The sequence below is a fragment of the Caretta caretta genome, chromosome 6 (genome assembly GCF_965140235.1).
Source record: "Caretta caretta isolate rCarCar2 chromosome 6, rCarCar1.hap1, whole genome shotgun sequence".
Classification (NCBI taxonomy): Eukaryota; Metazoa; Chordata; order Testudines; family Cheloniidae; genus Caretta; species Caretta caretta.
Window position 1 is genome coordinate 89116572 of NC_134211.1, and position 20618 is coordinate 89137189.

Sequence of the window (20618 nt, forward strand, 5' to 3'; positions counted from 1 at the left end):
AAAAATAACCCCAACTGTACATACAATATGATGGGGGCTAATTTAGCTACAACTAATCAGGAGAAAGATCTTGGAGTCATCATGGATAGTTTTCTGAAGACGTCCACGCAGTGTGCAGCGGCAGTCAAAAAAGCAAAAGGGATGTTAGGAATCATTAAAAAAGGGATAGAGAATAAGACGGAGAATATCTTATTGCCCTTATATAAATCCACAGTACACTCACATCTTGAATACTGAGTACAGATGTGGTCCCTTCATCTCAAAAAAGATATACTGGCATTAGAAAAGGTTCAGAAAAGGGCAATTAAAACGTTTAGGGGTTTGGAACTGGTCCCATATGAGGAGAGATTAAAGAGGCTAGGACTTTTCAGCTTTTCAGAAAAGAGGAGACTAAGGGGGGATATGATAGAAGTATATAAAATCATGATTGGTGTGGAGAAAGTGAATAAGGAAAAGTTATTTACTTGTTCCCATAATATAAGAACTAGGGGCCACCAAATGAAATTAATGAGTAGCAGGTTTAAAACAAAAGGAAGTTCTTCTTCACTCAGCGCACAGTCAACCTGTGGAAATCCTTGCCTGAGGAGCTTGTGAAGGCTAGGACTATAACACGGTTTAAAAGAGAACTGGATAAATTCATGGAGGTTAAGTCCATTAATGGCTATTAGCCAGGATGGGTAAGGAATGGTATCCCTAGCATCTGTTTGTCAGAGGGTGGAGATGGATGGCAGGAGAGAGATCGCTAGATCATTACCTGTTAGGTTCACTCCCTCTGGGGCACCTGGCATTGGCCACTGTTGGTAGACAGGATACTGGACTGGATGGACCTTTGGTCTGACCCAGTATGGCCATTCTTATGTACTCTCCCCTTTCCCTTCCCCACATTAAATCCAGCCCTGCACCCTACCCTGATGCCATCTCTCATCTCAAATGCTCCAGCACTTTCCTTCATCCCCAGGATGGGTAGCCGCCTCCTTGGCAGGAGCAAAGCTCTGAGTCGTGTGTCTCTCTTCTCTCATTTCTGAGCTCCCTTTCTCCTCGCCAAGTCTTCCTTGAGCCCTATGCCCTGAATCTGCTGCTTCACCACTGTAGCTTCCTACTGCGTAGCTCCCTAGGAGGCGCACATCCCAATCCCAGTCTGCTCAGATCATCTTCTCCCTCCACCACACACAAACACAATCACATTTCCTCTCTCATACACCCATACACCCCAATTCTTGACAGGGCTCCCGCCTCCTGACCTTCAACAGCCACATATAGCACTTGGGTTCCTCGGTGCAGAAGAAGACACACCCCTTCTGAAAGAGCTGGCACACAGTCTGTGGTTCAGCTCCAAGAAAGACACATGCATTCTCAGAGCCTCCTCTGGGCACATGCCTCCTCTGGGCACATGCATTCTCAGAGCCTCCCTCCCACTTCCTCTGGGCACATGCATTCTCAGAGCCTCCCTCCCACTTCCTGCTTCTCCTCATGGTCTGAATGCCCAGTGTACCCTCTGTTCTCTAAACTCCATAACAATAATTCTTCCATCTGGAAACCACACCTTGCCCCCACTGTCTCTTCTTACACCCCCGACTCACTCCTTCTACTTGGCCAACTCCGACTGACCTCAGTTCACCCCTTCCTCCTCTGTCAGAGGCTGCCCCTTTGCACATAAAAAAACAATTAATCTTGGGACTTTTCAAAGGTCCACAACCCTTGTGTGGGTTTGGACAAACAACTTCATTTAGAAAAAAAACCATTAGCATCTTGAGGCTAAGCAGACATCACTCCTGAACCAACCAGTAGCATCTTGTGAGGACTGAGCCCCAGTCAGCTCATTGTGATCATTGTGTCATTGTGAGATGGGGCGACCACATCTGCACACAGTATTCAAGATGTAAGCGTACCATGGATTTGTATAGAGGCAATATGATATTTTCTGTTTTATTATCTATCCCTTTCTTAATGATTCCCACCATTCTGTTAGCTTTTTTGACTGCTGCTGCACATTGAATGAATGTTTTCAGAGAACTATCCACAATGACTCCATGCTCTCTCTCTCAAGTGGTAACAGCTAATTTAGACCCCATCATATTATATGTATAGTTGGGATTATGTTTTCCAGTGTGCATTAGGGGAAATATATTCCACAACCCACTCCTCATCCTCTTCTGACATAGATTTGATGCTGCAGATGCAGCCAAATGATTTTGAATCTGAGTGCAGATTTATCAGCAAAGTAACTGGAAAAGCCAGGACATTGGGGGCACTGTGGGGAGAAGAGGAAAATATCTTTGCCTTCATCACACTCCTGGCAGAGGACTTCAAATGTTCTCTGTAGTTCAACTGGTCAGAGTCAAGAGTGTGATTCCTGCTTCTGGCACTCTAGCCTCCTCTCAGCACCTTCCTCACTTGAAGGTAGTCATATACCATGGTGACTGCACACCTTCCCACGTGTTGCTATCCCTGAGACACACAGGGAGCTGCAGAATGCTTTCTGGCATACATTCATTTATTACCTATGACATGCAGACAGCTTGTGGCTTGTCCATGAAAAGTAAATGGTAATTCCCATCCCGCCCTTTGCCTGCCCAGGGCTCTGGGGTGAGGGTATCCCCAGACGTAAGCTCTGTTCATGGGTGTGGTGCAGAACCAGCTCTTAAAAACCAATGTGAACTGAACCTGCTGCCCTTTGCCTGCCAAGTCAAACACTGCTGACGTAAAACAACTAATGATAATAACAGCCTGTCTGTTGGAGGGGGTGGGAAAGAAGCTGACTTCTAGTTTGCTGGCCTCAGCAGGATGAGGTGCTGGGTATTCTCACCCTGCAGGTGTCTGATGTAACATATATGCCTCTGGACAGAGTTCCTAGGTTTTGTCCTTTCTCATCTATCAGCTGTACTTGCACAGCTTGTCATGCCGATACGCTATTTTCATTTTTAGGAAACCTCCTGGCTTGTGTGACCCACCCACCTGATGGCATCATACGGGGAACTACCTGTAGGTGGGTCTCCCCAGCCTTATCAGATGGGAAAATCTCCCTGCCCTGTATGTCACACACAAGGGATTTATCTATTGCATATTGCACAGCAGGAAGCTGATGTGAGAAGAAAAAATAAACACCCCCAGCACACAGAACCCTGCAAACAGGAAGCATGTTGTGGGTAGGGGTGGCTGATGGACAAAAGCTGTGCAGGAATAGGCTCAGGTACTTGAGGATCCAGCTAGCCAGCTCTGGCCCAACTTCGGTGCTGTCTCCCCGGTTGGGGGATAGAGGGCTATCAGGAGTTATCACAGGGGACAGGCCCTGCCCTAGACATTCTTCAAGGGTCAGGACCTTCTCAAGGGACTTAAAAGCCAAGAGAGAGATGGGCCTTTTGGCTCCTTCTCGGTGAAGAAAAAGCCCAGAAAGGTCTGGAATTTTCCAGTTACTTTTTCCAGTACTTGAGTCTTTTTAGACACCTCAGGATCAGGGTTCCCCTGCTTTGGCATTGGCCTGGAGTGGGTCTCTCCTGGTTTTGCAGGCGTTCAGCCAGGAGCTCTCCCACCCCTGGGGAAGGGAGGCGGAGGGGGGGAGCAGATTTGACACTGTAGCAAGGGCCCGATTAGGGTGACCAGGTGTCCTGATTTTATAGGGACAGTCCTGATTTTGGGGTCTTTTTCTTATATAGGCTCCTATTACCCCCCCCATCCCGATTTTTCTCACTTGATGTCTGATCACCCTACAGCCCACACCAGACAGAGTCCAGGGCTGTGGAACAGACACACCCCTGACTCCCCGCCCATCTAATCACAGCTACAAACAAACAACAGCCACTCCCGCTGCCATAGTGACTAGGCCCTACCCTCCTCACGCTGCTATGGTAACTAGGCTCCACCCACTCCTGTTCCTTTAGGGACTGGGCTTTATCTCCTCCCCTCCCCGCCACAGTTGACGCCGTGTCTGCGTCGCCCGCGAGCGCTGAAGGAGGAGGTAAAGGGCGATGACGTCGCCTGGCCAGTTGCCATGAGAACCACGCACCTACGTCAACATCTTTGTATGTTTTCAACGTTTCGTCGTCTCCAGGGCAACGTCAGGCGGCCGGCTGGCCCCAGCAACAGCGCGAGGATTGGCCGGGAGGGGCCGGGCCTGCGCGGGGTCCTCCCTCTGGAAGGTCGGGGTCCTAGCAGACCGGCCGCGTGCGGTGGGGTTTGCTCCGAGAACCACAAGTGTCCGGGCCGTGTGTGCAGAGGGTGGCGGACTCCGGGGATGCCTTACCCGGACCTGACTGGGGTCCTGGAGGGAGAGGGCGCTGGGCCCCGCCCCGCATCGGTCTTTCCTCTTCTAGGAGCAAAGAACGAGACAGCCCCCCCCTTACTCCCCAGCCCTGGCCTCTGTCAGCTGTGGGCCTCAAGGGGTCCCCTGGAGACTCCACCGTCTCCTGTTCATACGCGCCTGTGCCCCAAACCCCCTGGGGGTGTGCATGTATACAGGTGTGTGTGCCTGTGCACTGAGCGTTGCTGGCCATGCACCTGTCTGTGTGTGTATGTGGGCTCATGTGCTTTGATTGTGGTTGGCCATGCACTTGTGTGTGTGTGTGTGTGGGGGGGTGCTCATGCATGCCTGCCTATGTGTGTGTGTGTTGAGTGGGGTTGGCCATGTACCCGTGTGTGTGCTTGTGCATTGAGTGTGGTTGGCTGTGCACCTGTGTGCTAAGTGGTTGTCAATGTACCTGTATGTGTGTGTGCATCCATGCATGTGAATGTTCATGCTCCTGTACATGTGCCTTGTGTGTGTGCGTGACCAATGGGTTAATGTGTGACCATGCACATGCTCATTCCCTAGGGAGGAAGCAATACCATTTTCCTCATGAATTGTAGGCACTGGAGCTGTCTAGTACAGCAAAGGCTTTTGTCTTTCTCCTAGTTGCCTACTCCTAACCTCGTTGCCATTCACCGCTCCTTTTTTTTTTCTGACTTAGTGCATACTTCCTCTCAGCAGCAGCCTTTCATTATTTCCTTTGCCCCTTGTGTAATAACAATAATCAGTATTGACTTCAGTGGGAGACACGTGCAGATAATACCCCAGTCTAGAGGGACTAATACCATTTATTGGGGCAGGTCAGTTTTTTTTGGGGGGGGGTTGTGTTTCCTGTGCCCTGCCCCTGTGTCTCCCACTCTGTAGAAAGGGGGAGCCTAAATATTTCCAGCCAAGCCCAGGGATGGGCACTGACCTGTGTTTGATGCAGCTTGGAAGGCAGCCAGCAAAAGTGGGAAGGAGTAGGCTGGCATCTGCTCCACTGGGTGAGCTCTCAACTAGAGGGTGGAGTGGCAGAGCAGGTTTAATTTGGCACACCATGCATAAGACTTGGCCTTGATTTTTATATGCAAATGTCCTTCACCTGAAATTAAATCACTAGGAACACCCAGCACATGGGAGAGCTAGAAAACAACATGTGTGTGAATCCTAGTAGCTCCCACCTCAGAGTGCAGTCAGCAGGCAGGGGATGTATATTTAGACAATGAACACACACAGGAAGTTGGTTTTGCCACCCCGTTGGGTGAGGACTCCCTTCTTCCCTCTTGGCTTATTTTCCAGTTAGCTCCAGTCTCTTGATTCCAATCCCCAGTTCATATCCCTCTGCCTCCACTCTCAACCTGCATAGGACACTCCACAGCACTGGCTGTAGGATATCTGGTAGAAGCAGGATTTTTCTACTGAAAAGAATTGCAGAATCTTTATTTACAAAAAATCACCACAGCAAACAGTTTAGGTGTGGGTAGGTGTGACACTTTTGGGGGTTACCTGAGGTGTCTGGGGTGAATCACTACCTTGCTGCAGGAGGGAGCCCTGTCTGAGCTCAGAAGGGGAAACGCTCACTGCTACCGGCTACTGGCAACACAGGCTCTGCTCTGGGCTCTGTAAGCCCCGCTCATTCTTTCATCAGGCTAGCATTTTTTGCCCTACTTTGTTAGACTTGAGTGCCCAGTCCCTTATCTTCTGGATACCTGTAATATACACCATTCTGCTATCTCCATGGAAGTAGTATGCCCCAGTTCACTTCTTTCACTTCAGTTTAACACTCTCCTGAGCACAAGGCAGTTAGATGTGTCTATGGTAAAACCAAAGTGAAGTTTATTTAACAGAGTTTGAGACCAAGATTCAAACAAAAGCAAGTAACAGGATATGGAAACATAAGGTTACAGGTAAAAGAAAAACATAAAACATGATCTATAGTTTATATTAACCAATTACTTTCCCATCTAATAAGGTATTTCTCACAAAATGGCCAATTCTTACTGTGCTTGTCCAGTTCAGAAGACTGGGATCCACCTTTCATGAGATACCCTTGTTGTCAGAGTCTTGCCGAATAATGGATAACAACTCGTGCCATTTCTTCTGCTTTTATAGGTTCAGACTGTTGTCTCAGCCCAGTGGGCCCCACTCTTTGGAGAGCTCTCCTGGGGTTCATTTATCTTTGCAAATGCTCAAGCCTCCACCTGGCCAGACATTATAAAGTGCCATCTCCACAAATGTCCATTGTTTTCAGCGCTTAGGCCTTCAGAGTTAGGCCTATGACCCCATCTCACTTCTGGTGACAAGTCTCGCTTTAACAGTTTTGCAACATAATACTGTGTTCTACATTTTACAGCCCTCTTAAACTAGTTTCTATTCAAACATCTTGCAATAACCATGATGATCCTAGTTTTCAGTAGAAACTACATACGACACCCTTCGGTGAAATAGTAAGAAGATGATCAGACACAAGGGTAACAAAACTGCCAGGGTATGTCTGCGTAACAGTAGGTAGCTGTGGGGAGCCCTCCAGTTTTCCTAGTTGCTCCTTGCCAGTGCCTGTTTAGTCACAAAACGCAGAAAGTTTAGGCTTTTGTCTCCCCACAGAAGTTAGCAGGATGATGGTGTACTTCATGCCAGTGTATTAGGTACCAGATTCACAACCCTGGAATCTGATGGGCTGTTTATCCCCAAACCAGGCAGCAGTATTGCCAACCTGAGGAGACCAAACATTTTGACTCGGACCCCAGAAATCCTGATTTTTTTTTTTTAAAGATTATATTGTGGTTTTGGTCTGTCTTTTGGTTTTTGAACTCCCCCTCCCCATCCCCAATGTAGGTTGAAAATTAGTGTCACCTGTTCTCCAAATCATATTGGGTAAGGTGATTTTGGCACCTGCTGAAGGAGCTGTCACCCCCCACACCTGTTCCCCCATCTAGTAATTTATTCTGCCCCCCAACCTTCAAATAAATCCTGCCCTCCATGCCCCACATCAGTTCTGCCCCCTCAGCCCCTCCAGCCTGTCATGAGTTCTGACCCCACATTTGTTCTGCCCATCCCTGTTCTCACACTTGCCCAGTCTGCCATCAATACAGCCCCCCAAACTCTCAGCTGTTCAGTCCCACCACAGTTCTGCTCCCCAGTCTCACCTCTGCTCCTCCTGGGGCTCTTCAGTCCCCTCTTCCAGGCCTAGGGGAAGGCTGCAGTGGGGGTCTCCTCACACCCTTCCAGGCTGGAGAGGAGGCAGCTTCAGGGGCTCTTCAGCTGCCCTCTGCCCCTTCTTAGGCCAGGTGCTGCAGGGAGGGGGAGGAGCAGAGGAATTGTCCTGTCCCCATTGCTCACAGAGGAGGAGCAAGCAGAGTCCCCCTGAGCTACTGGGCTCTTCAACTCTCTCCTCCCCTCCCATGAGAATGGCTTGGGGTTGCTGAGGAGAAGACAAAGAACTCTCCCTGCAGCAGTTCAGATTAGTTGTTCAGCCCTCAGGATGCGGGCAGACAACTCAGATTCACTTGGGATCCCATTCACTAGGGAGCTGGATCTTCTGTCATTGCAAGAGTAGGGTCCTGCCCAGCCAAAAACCTGTTACTCGCAAAAGAATCTGGAGCGCTGGCAGCCCTGCAGCAGTGAAAAAGCAAGCTTTCCTACACGTTGCCGTACCACTGTGCCTCACCTTGGCTGTGGAGGGGTCACCCCAAAAGTGAGAGAGGAGTTCAGTCTCTAGGGTCCATGCCCATTCAGTCCTTGGCCCTCTACTGAGACTTTCCAAAAAGGGGCCAGTTAGTGTCAGTAATGTGGGGTAAGTTTGTGGGTGAGATGAACAGCTGTCAGGTAGAAACAGGAATCAGACCCCCAATCATTTCACATTCAGATGAGCTACAAAGTAGCCATGAAGCAGTAAAGAATTTAAATCGCTACCAACTAGTCCAGCCATTCTGTATACCCAACAAGAGACTGGCTTGGAAATGATGAAGTAGACGAGAAAGGCTCTGTTGTCCCTGTCCTGGTGTCTGGTGCCATCCAAGACTCTTATGTTAGGATTTTCTTTCTTTTTTCAATACATTTTTATTCTTTGCTATACTAACTGCAAAGGTGAATGGGTTCATAGAGACATTGCAGGCCTGGGGCTGAACACAGGCAGGACTGGATGCAGCTTGGGTATCAGGAACACAGAAGAAATTGGTCCTTTGTGTCAGAAAAGTCCTTAGAGTTGCATCTGTCCTTAGCTCTACAATGGTGGTGGGGTCTAGATCTGATGCAGTCTTGTAGAGGCTTGTACTTTGGGTGATTCCTTGCAGTGGAGAAGGCACACAGATCTACTTGTTTTTATCATTGTATTGGTAGTTTGGTAGTTTGCGGATTTGAGGCCATGTTTTACACCCCTGTTAATTCCCTCTCCTCCCCATCACGAAGGCTGTGGGATCACTGAAGACAGATTTTTGTATGGCCCATGATGTCAAATAAGTGTAATCCTTGGTTTACTGTCAGGAGATTAGCCTCTGTGTCTGGGTTGGGGGGCAGGTTGTGCAATATCTTGAGTTTCTAGGTCTGTGCTCTTTGGTTCTTTTATTGTGTGGATGGTCTTCTCTTTTAAGTTAACTGAGTAGGAAAAGACTGTTCATCCTTGGGTGATCCTATGGGCCTCCTATCTAATTTGTGAGGCATGTGTTGCCTGCTTTGTTGTCATTGAAGAAGCTAAGGACCAATGGAGATAAGTAACCTTTAGGGCAGTTTGAGACTCTGTTCTATATCTTGTTTACAGTGGGGAAGATGAGATGAACACCTGTCAGGGATGATCTAATACGTAGTCCTGCCTTGAATGGAGGGGACTGGACTATTAGACCTCTCAAAGTCCCTTCCCTTCTTACAATTCTATGAAGTAGTGTACCCAAGGCTGGCTGCTTTGAGCTTCCCCTGGTTTGGGGTTTGCAATCAGAGATGCTGTATTGGTATTCTGGGGTATTTCCTGTGTGAGCACAAGCTTTGCACTGCAGAGTGATGGCAGACCTGGACTGGGAGCAGCTGGTTGGCCATTTGACTATCAAATTCTACATGTTTCATTGGGAGGATAAAAGCCTCAACTCCTCTGGAAAATTTAAGATTGGGGAGGGTCAGTAGCCACAGTCTAGGGTTAGGTCAGTTGGGTTCCAGTTGCCCCTTCATATCAGTAAATGGCTTTTCTAGATTTTGATATCGCTGAAGAGCTAATTTTGGATGAGGCAAAACAAAAGATGCCCCCACCCCCAAACAAAACAAAAGTGCCAGGGTCAGCACCCTGCATTGTCCAGTGAATACCAAAGCCAAGGGGCTGGGATGGCTGCATCACACAGTCTCTTGCGTAAGTATATTTCCTCACAATACAGTTAGCCATAAACTATTTAAAAAGTTTCATCCATTTTTATTTCAGTTCATAAATACTTTTTAACAAATTTCAGTTTTCTCATGGTGATTTTCCACTGTTCGTTCCTAGAGGAGGGATATTCTCTCTAGCTGCAGCTCTGTCTCATCCTTTATTCTCTCGTTGCTTTGCTGAGGCTGTTATTACTGCAGTGGCAGCATCTTTCCACACAGCTGATGACTGCCTTTGGGTCTGTAATATTCAGTCTTGCTGTCCAGTGTGATCTGCAGTTCATCTGGAACAAGCAGCAAACACCAAATCTCCCCATTTCTTTTTAGCTCCAACAAATTTGTGTAATCCCCACTGAAGGTCCATACTGTAACCTGGAATGAATGAGACTGAATCTCTCCAAGTCCTTATGGCTTGGTCACTACCATGTGAGCTGAGTGATGGCAGAATTCAAAAAAGAGGTTTTTGTCTGGATTAAACACTAAATTCTTCCTCCTGTGAGCCAGTTCAGTAACTTGGTATCTAAATAGAAAGGAGGTGCGAAAAGGGGTTGGGGCTTGTTCAAGTGTAGTAGGGTTGTTTCCCTAGTCAGGGCCAAAACCTTGGAATTATTTTCCCCCAGGAGATCTTCAGCTTTGTGGCCCTTTGTGCCTCCTGAAAGGACTGTGATTCTTCTCTGGAGCAGTTCTCCAGGGCACTTTGTAGTCTCAGCATTCAGGATTTCTTTTTTCATGTTTCATTGGAAGGATAAGAGCCTCAACCCCGCTGGGCAATTTAAGGCTGGGGAGGATCAGTAGCCATAGTCTAGGGGTAGGTCGATTGAGTTCCAGTTTCCCCTTTGTATCAGTAAATTGCTTTTCTAGATTTTGATATTGCTGAAGAGCTAGTTTTGGATGAGGCAAAACAAAAGTTCCCCCCCACCTACTCCCCCAAAAAAACCCACAACCCAACAAAATTGCCAAACAAGTGTCAAAAATCTTTGACATCCTGTCCCTTTCTTTGGCTTCTGCCACTTTGTTCCCCTCTTGCAGGAAGATCCCCTCAACCAAGCTGAGCTGCCTCAGTCTCTTCTTGATTTCAAGATTTCTTACCTTTATAGCTTAAGAACATTTTGCCATATTGTTGCTAGAGAGCCACACCTAATTGGCAACAAATAAAGCAGGGTGTTGCTTCCCTCACATCTAATATAAATGGATGGCTTTCTGAGAGTACAGAGTTCAGCATACAATGTAGCATTATTCTAGTAGCCTGGCCCTACTGCATAATTACCCTACTGCTGCCTAAAGATCACGGCAGCGATGGGACTTCATTATAGAAGTGCATAGGCTGTGCTTTGGCTGGTCTTGTAAGATCTCTTGATTGGGGGTTTAAATAAAAGCTCACGGTGTTGAAGATCTTCTGGCAAGTGCATGCAGTGGGAACGTCCAGTCCCATCACCTCACAGCCAGTGCCATAAAGTGCTTTGAGACCCTTGAATGAAATAAGGGCTAAGTCTTGCTATTTGAGTCCACAAGATTTTGTTCTATGTTCCTCTTGTGGTTCCAGAGAAGAGGGTGCAGCTGTAGTTTCCCACCTTTGGATCACTACCTTGTTTGTTTAGCTGAAAAGAAAGTTATCTATGTATTTTAGGGTTTTATACTGCTGCCTGTCACTGGACTACATGAGCACCTTCTTTCTCTCTCTGTCTAATCTCTCTGGTGCTGATTCTATAAGTTTTGGGAGCATTTTATTTTGGATATTTTAGACCTGTCTCACTGCTGGGTTGATTCTAATTCCTTAGGGCGTGATTATTATCTGCAGCACCATAAGCGTGCATGTCACACTAGAGACAAATAAAAGATATGAGGCCAGATTGTCCATTCTGCTCCAGCTGCCTTGCATCACCACTGGTGGCATAAAAGGGCCAAAGATCTAGCAGAAAGAACCCCTGTGGAAGTCCGCTGCATAAAGAGCTAACCAGATGGCATAGAGCCATCAGAATGTCTCTACTCTACCTCCTTGCAGCCCCCATGGCAGGCGATGTGTTAGGGGAAGAAGGAGGTATGACTAGAGCACACTGTGTTCCAGCCACCATTGGCTGTAGAACAGCACCCAGGGGTCATGGTAGCTAAGTGTAGGTTAGAGGTCTAAGGCTAGCCCACAGCAGGATAGAGAATACAGGAAACTCCAGGGTAGGTTAAACAGCCCACCCACTTCCCAGCACCCAATAGGACTTGCTTCCTGACATTCTTCTGCCAAGCACAGCTTTACAAGAATGGAGAATTGGGTCCAGGATGCTTGCCTCAGGAGCTTAAATTCTAAGTTAGTTAAGATACAGTATGGCACAGAGGAGGATGACAACAGGCAAAGGGGAGGGTGGGAATGGGAGGTAGGTTTACACAGTGTAATTGTGGGTAATTGACTAGTACCATTTAGATGTTTAATCAAAAGATGCCAAGCTGTGTCCACGTGCAGCATTTTACTCCCTAGAGAATCAATCATATGCAGCTGCTATTATTATTAATTATTATTTAGACAGTGCCATAGGTGTGCCCTGTATTTGAAAGAAAAATAAAAGACATGGTCCCAGCCCTGATAAGCTTTCCATGTAGGTTACCACTGTTACAATCTGTAGCACCATAGGATCTTCCAATCAGATAGGGAGGGAGCTTGGTAATTCAGTAACTGGTTTCTCAGTCTGCATGTTTCAGTCCTGCAGAGTATTTTAAATCTGGCAGTCTTTTTTAGTTCCAGCAAGCAAAGTGTCCTCTTGTCACACAGTGACAGCCTGGAACACCCCCAAAATCAACAGCTCATGTTTAGCTACAGGCGCATTAGTGTCACCATACTGATGGTTCCATTCTGTGTGGTTAGTTTTAGTTGACAGAGGAATAGCACCAGGGCTGTTCCCGTCAGGTGCCAGGAGAAACACTACATACTGGGTTTCAGAGGAACAGCCGTGTTAGTCTGTATTCGCAAAAAGAAAAGGAGTACTTGTGGTACCTTAGAGACTAACCAATTCATTTGAGCATGAGCTTTCGTGAGCCACAGCTCACATCTGATGAAGCTCACAGCTCACATCTCACGAAAGCTCATGCTCAAATAAATTGGTTAGTCTCTAAGGTGCCACAAGTACTCCTTTTCTTTTTGCGACTACATACTGGGGTGAACTTTCCCCCAGTGAGCAGCAAAAACTAGGCTTAACTGTCTCCAGCCCCAGAGGCTGACTTACACTGTGCATTACATTGTACTACATTCTTCATGTGCTTTTGTGCTGTGGCCTTTAAGGCCTTAACAAAGTCACATATGAATTAAAAATAAGAAAAGGATTGAAAACAGACCACACAGTAAAAGTTCCAGTGCTAAATGCTGCACTTCGTAGTCTGAGGAGATGGGATTCAGCTGCAGCAGTTTAAATTAGGATCTGGTCTTATCCTCCCCTGCAGACCCTTTGAACCACTACTCTCCTCACTCCTTCCGCCCTTCACTTTGGGTGTGCATGGTACAGGCTCCCATTGGGGGCTGCTTCCACCTTTTATAGCCTCTAGGTCTTTATCTTGTATAAATGTAGATGTAAATGATGGCCAAGCTAAAGATGACTGGCCACATGGACAGCCTGGTGCTGTGTTGTCCCATCCACAGAGATGGCAAAAAAGTGTTTGTTGTTCCAGCTGTGTAAAGAGGCAGTTTGGTTCAGAGGACAGGGCACTGGACTGGCCCCCAGGATATCTGTGTTCTACTCCTGGTTGGTTCTACCATCAACCGTCTGTGTGGCCATGTAAGCTCTTTAGGGCAAGGACTGTCTCCTGCTATATGTATGTACAGCACCTAGCACAGTTGTGGCCCCATCTCATTTGGGGAGCCTCTAGACACTGCTATGCTAATGCAGATTGTGTGGTGGTGAGCTGAGGCTGTCATAGCAGAAACAACAATCTTGGCCATGCAGGCAGGGAGCTCAGCCCCAGCCGTGTGGTTTTATGCTGTGACTGTATTTTGTCTCCATGGTGGTGCTTGTTGACAGGAGTTGCCTTTCTCCTTTGTCTCTCACATGCTGTGGTATAAATGTACGTGCACCACACTAGGAGGAAACAACAAACCCACGTCATGTGTTTTCGGTTTCCCTGTTTCCTTGTCTTCACAGGCACATGCTAGATATGTGCGGCTTCTGAGTACTTTCCATTTGATACAAACAGAGTACACACGGTAGCTGTTCGAGATGGGAAGAACCAGCTTCCATCTGCAGGTACCAAACATGTCTTGTCAACAAATATTTTGTGATCTCAGCTAAGTGAACCCTCCTCCCCTTCCAGGCCCTTCCTTGGTGGTTTGTTTTGTCTAGTGAGCATCTCTTGATACTTTACAGCAAAGATACATCTCAGAAAGTACTAGGGCTGATAGAAAGACTCTTCTAAATACACAGAAGCTGAACTTGGATTTCAAAGTATCTACATTAGAGGCATTCAGATACCATGGGGATTGGTCTGATATAAACATCAGAATAGAATAGACTTCTCTTTGGCAATAGATGGGGAGTCAGGCTGGGAGCCCAATAGAGGAAGGACCCAGCAGCAAATATTTACATTGGCTGCTCAGTTTTGTGCTAATGAGGCCAAGGTTTGGGTTTGATGATCTTTCACTGGCCTGTTGCTGCTACAGCTGTTTTACAGACAAGAATGAAGATCAAGCTCCTTGCACAGCAGAGACCAGTCTGCAACGACGTTCAGCCCACTTTGCTGGGCCCAGTTCTGCCCAGAGCCCCTGTCATACACTAGATGGGAGTGGGACTAAAACTAAGGGGCTTTTCCAGCTCTTCCCTCTGCCTGAAAGAAGCCAGGTCAGCTGCGAACACTGCCGGGGTAGTAATCCAGAGTTGCCGCAGGTCTCTGGCTACCCTATCGCTGGGGCACGATTGGAGGAGCCCAGCCCCCAGGGACAGAGCAAGATTATCCAGGGCAGGGGTTGCAGAAGAGGTCAGAGCAGCTCCCCTCCACCCTCGGGAAGAATCGATGTAATGGGGCCGCCTGTACTGCTGCTCTGACATCGCCGCTGGCCCGGTTCCCCCGCCTCCGTGGCCCAGATCTCTAAGAATGGAGGTGACCGTGCCGCAGCATCAGGCGCTGCTTTTAGCCCATGAGCTCAGGCAGCAGGAGCTGCTGCCAGCAGGATCATCCCAGCCTGGCTCTGTGACGTTCCCTGCTTGGAGACTGCGCCCGAGGCTCTGTTTGTTGCTGTAAACAGACTCAGAGCTTCCCTGTTACTATGTATAGCCGCGATCTCTTGGCTCTTGTGCTCGGCGAGTCTGCGGTCTGGCTCCTGGCTTGGCCTGACCTGAGCCAGGGCTGCCTGATATCCCCGCCGTGGGTGGGTGTCTCTGAACTTCACTGCCACAAAGATTATATCAGACTCAAACTCTGGGAAAGGAGAAACCTCCCCTGCCTAACACTGCCGCTGTTTGGCAGTGCCCCAGGCCAGCAGCCTCCTGTCTGCACACCATGGCACATCTCAGCAACTCCCTCGCACTTCTGTTTGTATGCAGCTTTTCTGGGAAGTTCAATGTACAATAAATAACAATAACCTCCCGGGTAGCACTTTACTCCTTCACACCACTGGACAGACTTTAACTAACTACTCCTCCCGGTGCCTATTATTAACCCTATACTCCGTTTTCATTCTGCATATTTAATAACAACATGAATAATAATTGCAGGAGTGTAACATTTTCCTCACTGCAGGAAGTGGAGGAGGTTATATTTTCCACATGTACATTCTGTAATATTCCAATCCCAAAGTATAGACAGAAATAATTCTGTGCCAAGGATCGGGATTTATTTACAATGAAATGTGGGTGTTCTTTCAGTGAGTAACTGCTCCATAACACCAACTGGGATACAGATCATAGCTTTGATTTTCTTTTTAGTTAAGTTTGTTGGGTTTTGTTGTATAATAAATACTGTTTTTAAGAAAGAATTCGATAGGGATGTGATCTAAGTTATTCTATGTTCATACAGCAGGTATAACTTGCACCACTGTCTGCTTGGATACAAACAGATGTATAATTGCTATTCAAATCTTTGCAAGAGATATGATATTTTCGTGGATGGATTGGAAACCTGGACCATGCTAGGAGTTGTATCCAAAGCCCATTAAAGTCAATGGGAGTCTTACAGTTGACTTCAATGGGTTTTGGATAAGGCCCACTGCACAGATAATCACTAGATAACACAACTCTTTTTACAGTGCTCATAAAACTAAATGCAGAAAATGAGTGTGATATTTATTAAACATAGTTCCTCTAGTTCCAAGTTTTGTTATATAAAAGCATTAAAGATTAACAAAAAATGTGGTAACTTTTTTCCAAATACTTTAAAATGTCATAGAAGTGAAAGGCACAGAATCAGGCTCCCTGCAATGGCAGTATCACACAACAAAGAAAACTGTTACACAGATGTGAAGAAATGTACTTAGTTTATGACACTTTGTATACCATTAACAGACTTATTATATGGAATGCACATATTAATTTAGAAAGTCAAACATGGACTCCAAAATAGAAATGTTAGATAAATTGTAACTAAAACAACACCGACCCTTAACTATGCTGGATAAAAATACAACACAAAATATGGGCTTGTCACCTCAAAAACAAAACAACTCTCCCAACTCAACTATTCTTTTCTTTATGATCAACAACTCTTTAACCTCTAAACTATAATTTAAAAGGTCCCCTAACAAGCAACAAAACACAACAACCCTTCTTCCCCAAATAATAGTAAAGACAATTGTTGTTTTCCATCCACCTTCAAAAAGCATCAAGAAAGCTACCTAGCTTACCTTTCAGAGTAACAGCCGTGTTAGTCTGTATTCGCAAAAAGAAAAGGAGTACTTGTGGCACCTTAGAGACTAACCAATTTGTTTGAGCATAAGCTTTGGTGAGCTACAGCTCACTTCATCGGGTGCAACTAGCTTACCTTGTGATATTAAAATAAAGACAATGGGACTAACAAGACTGGCTTTATGTCCCTGCTCACTCACATTGCTTTCATGCCGCATTTCCCCTTTCCCAGCCTTCCTTTGTATTTTGTCTATTAAGACAGCTGAGTCCCCCGGGGCAGGGGGATTTAATACCATGTGATCATAGCCACAGCCGAACTTGTTTAGAGCTATGTGAATGAGGGGTGGGAGGAAGCAGGTGCATATGGCAGGAGCTGGGCTGAAAAAGTCACCTCTGGAAAGGTGAATGAACCTTGCGGAGACTTCTGTAACTAACCTAACACGATTCTCCTTGTACAGTCTGCCCTCTCTCTCTCTCACACACACACACACAGGCGCGCGCGCGCGCCGCACTTGGCTGCAGCCTGGAGCGGTTCCCGTCAGTCACACCCCCTTGCACAGGATGTATCCCATATAAGGATATCTGCGTCAGTGGGTTCCCGAGCTGGGACTGTACCATTGTGGAAGGGGGGACAGCAGCAGCCTTCCTCGCCCCTGAACGACCCAGCCCCCCCGGAGACCCTCAGTGTAACCACCTTGACATGGTGTTGGGGGCAGTGGAGTACGTAAAAGGCGGGGAAGGGAGGCGGAAGTTGTGGGAAAAGGTTAGAGGCGGCGTATCCCCGCCGCCCCCCCCCCCACAGGCTTTGGGTCTGCCAGTGACGACAAAGGATCCATTCAGGCAAGGAGCCGTTAAAAGGCTGGGGCGCCGCACTCTACTCCAGCAGCAGAGCTAGCATCTGTGTGACTGAGCTGGGAAAGAGACGAGCGATACGGCTGGGGACAGAGACAACCCGTCTGCACGGATAGACACACAGACAATCAACCGGGACAGCCTCACCGCCCAGACGGGGTTTGGACAACCCTAGCCTAGCCGATATGATGTACCAGGGCTTCACCACCGACTATGACGCCTCTTCCTCCCGCTGCAGCAGTGCGTCTCCGGCCGGGGACAGCCTCACCTACTACGCTTCCCCGGCGGACTCCTTTTCCAGCATGGGCTCGCCTGTCAACCAGCAGGTGAGGGCCCGGGACACTGGCTGGTGATTGCTTACGGGCCCCTGACGCCTGAGGGGTGGGGGAGTTGCAGAGGGAAGTTGTCTGCGCTTCCAACCATCGCACAGGGGTAGACGGGGCAGCTCAGGTGCAGAGATAATCTTCCCCCCCACACACGTCAGGAAGGGTCTGTCCTGCACTGGGTGCACCTTTTCTCCCGGCTGTCTGTGCATGGGGATGGGGGAGGAGACAGCAATCTAGGCCCCTGCCCTGGGGAGTTGGGGGGGGGGGGGGGAGGGAGCTACCCCGTGATGTGGGGGAGGCCGCAGTGGGGCGCCGGGCCCTGCCCAGGGAAGGGGATTGTGGCCTAGGCTCAGCTCTGCAGCGGGTGTGTAAAGCAGTTTCATTGATAAAACGAGAGTTCATTGAGGAGACTCCGGAGCGGCGCCTGCGTCAGTGCAGACGTCAGGGATATTTATAACAAACCCCCTTTTCATGTGGAGTCTGATGATGGTAGCGCAGCGCCTGAGCCAGCCTGGCTCCGGGGGCTGCAGGCCTGCCTTAAAATAGCACAGAACTAAGCCTCTGGGGCACTATGTCGGATACAGCCTGCTGAGGGGGTTCAGGGCAGGGGGTTCCCTCTCATCTAGTTCCATACTTCTCTCCCTAATATCAGTTCCCTTGTGTTTTCAGGATTTCTGCACGGACCTAGCTGTCTCTAGTGCCAACTTCGTACCGACAGTGACTGCCATCTCCACAAGTCCAGATCTGCAGTGGCTGGTGCAGCCCACCTTAAGCTCTTCAGTGGCACCATCCCAGAACCGGGCCCATCCCTATGGGGTCCCTACTCCTCCAGCCAGCGCCTATTCGAGGGCTGGAATTGTCAAAAATACAGGAGGCAGAGGGCAAAGCATTGGCAGAAGGGGCAAAATCGAACAGGTGAATACACAGCTCTCTGCGATCACCCCAAAGGCCGGGGGGGCGGGAGAGGGGAGGGGCTAGTTCTGCTTAGTGGCTCTCGGAGAGCTGTCAGGAGACACTGCCACTGCCCCTTGAATTGAGGGAGGAGAGTGACAGCCAGGGATAACCCGGCTCAGCTCCAGTAGGACTGTCCGAGGGACCGGAGTTCGCTTTGTTCTCCTGCCCAGGACCTAACTTGACATGCAAGTCACACGCAGTCTGTGAGCAAGTTCAATATGGCTCCGGCGGCGGAGACCCGGAGAGGGAGCTCGGTCTGGGGCTGGCGGGGCTGCCAGGGCTCACCGGCGAGGGGTGGCAGTGGATATTAACGGTGCTCGTTCTCTCTCCTCAGCTGTCCCCGGAGGAAGAGGAAAAAAGACGGATCAGAAGGGAAAGGAACAAGATGGCAGCAGCTAAGTGCCGCAACCGGAGGCGAGAACTGACAGACACGCTGCAAGCGGTAAGTTCTCCTCCACCTCTCTTACCCCGCCCCCCTCAGACCCCGACCCCATCCCTATCTCAAGCCGGGCACGAAGTACCTGTCCGCCCCTGGCACGGCTGATGCTCCGTGTCTCACTCCCCTCTCGCTGTGCCCGCAGGAGACCGATCAGCTGGAGGAGGAGAAGTCCACGCTGCAGACCGAGATCGCTAACCTGCTTAAGGAGAAGGAGAAGCTCGAGTTCATCCTGGCTGCGCACCGGCCAGCCTGCAAGATCCCCGAGGAGCTGCAGTTCTCCGAGGAGCTCGCTGTCTCCTCGCTGGACCTCAGCGGCCTGGGCGAGGCACCTGTGCCCAGCCCCCCGGAGTCCGAGGAGGCCGCCTTCGCCCTGCCCATGTTGCAGGAGGCAGCTCAGCCCGAGCCCCTCCCGGAGCCTTCCAAAGCGAGCAGCAGCCTGGAGCTGAAGCCCGAGCCCTTGGATGAATTCCTCTTCCCGCACTCGTCCCGGGAGACTGCCCGCTCCGTGCCCGACATGGACCTGGCCGGCTCCTCATCCTTCTACGCGGCGGACTGGGAGCCCCTGGCGGCCGGGGCTTGCGGGGAGCTCGAGCCGCTCTGCACCCCAGTGGTGACCTGCACCCCCTGCCCCAGCACTTACACCTCTACTTTCGTCTTCACCTACCCTGAGGCCGACTCCTTCCCCAGCTGTGCAGCCGCGCACAGGAAGGGCAGTAGCAGCAACGAGCCCTCCTCCGACTCGCTCAGCTCCCCGACCCTGCTGGCCTTGTGAGGGGCCGCAGCCCCAGGGCACTGACTGCAGGGCGAGGGCGAACACGGCGGATCCTGAGCCTCCCATCTGCTGCTATGCGTGAGGGGCCTTTCACCGCAAAAGATCCACCTTCTTCCTGGGGGGGTTCCCGGAGCCCGACACCCCAGACCTGGGGAGGGCAAAGAGTCCTTCTCCCCCTGGGCGTGCGTAGGCCGGTCCGGCGCTAAAGGACCCTGCGGAGCGATCCGCAGCCAGGCCTGAGACCTCTTCCAGAGATGTAGCAAATCGCATGGAGTTTGTCGTCTTGTCCCCCAGTGACCCATCCATGAGAGCTGGTAGTCTGTAGCATGTCCAACATGGCTGGGTTGGTGACGCCCCTTCCCTATTTAGTATTCACTAGCATTAATTAATCTCTTGGTTTAATGATTGGAATTTAACCTGGTGCTGGGTATCTCCAACTCGTATCTAGTGCAGCTGACTTAACAATAACTACTGTGTTCCTGGCAATATCGTGTTCTGATGACTTTAGCAATGACCCATCTTAATTGGGGAAAAGAGACTATATATCTTATTTTCTAGTAGATAGAGATAAATAGCTATATCCATGTACTGTAGTTCTCCTACATCAATGTTCATTGTAACTGTACTGATCATGCGTCGTTGAGGTGGTCTGAATGTTCTGACATAAGTTTTCCATGAAAACGTTTTTATTGTGTCTTTTTATTTATTAAGATGGATTCTCAGATATTTATATTTTTATTTTATTTTTTTCTACCTTGAGGTCTTTTTGACATGTGGAAAGTGAATTTGGATGACACTTAAGCATTGTTTGCTTATTATTGTTCAGAGACATTGTCAATAAAAGCATTTAAGTTGAATGCTA

At 48.9% G+C, this 20618-nt stretch overlaps 1 protein-coding gene and 1 long non-coding RNA gene across 2 annotated transcripts; one reads left to right on the forward strand and one right to left on the reverse strand.

The window, feature by feature from the left end:
- Positions 1-6532: 6532 nt before the first annotated feature.
- Positions 6533-19156, reverse strand: LOC125638514 (uncharacterized). Its single transcript, XR_007357249.2, has 3 exons — positions 19067-19156; positions 7408-9976; positions 6533-6817 (listed from the first exon to the last, which is right to left on the reverse strand). It is a non-coding gene; the product is annotated as an uncharacterized LOC125638514 (long non-coding RNA).
- On the forward strand, positions 17281-20618 carry FOS (Fos proto-oncogene, AP-1 transcription factor subunit). Its single transcript, XM_048854387.2, has 4 exons — positions 17281-17591; positions 18261-18506; positions 18880-18987; positions 19127-20618. The coding sequence occupies exons 1-4, from the start codon at positions 17451-17453 to the stop codon at positions 19754-19756; spliced, it is 1125 nt and encodes a 374-aa protein (XP_048710344.1). The 5' UTR covers positions 17281-17450; the 3' UTR covers positions 19757-20618.

What these genes read in the sequence shown, in the direction of transcription:
- FOS (XM_048854387.2), top strand. Translation starts at nt 17,451, where the DNA reads ATGATGTACCAGGGCTTCACCACCGACTATGACGCCTCTTCCTCCCGC. An exon ending in GCTCGCCTGTCAACCAGCAG is followed by an intron (nt 17,592 to 18,260) that starts GTGAGGGCCCGG and finishes TTGTGTTTTCAG; the next exon opens with GATTTCTGCACGGACCTAGC. An exon ending in GAAGGGGCAAAATCGAACAG is followed by an intron (nt 18,507 to 18,879) that starts GTGAATACACAG and finishes CTCTCTCCTCAG; the next exon opens with CTGTCCCCGGAGGAAGAGGA.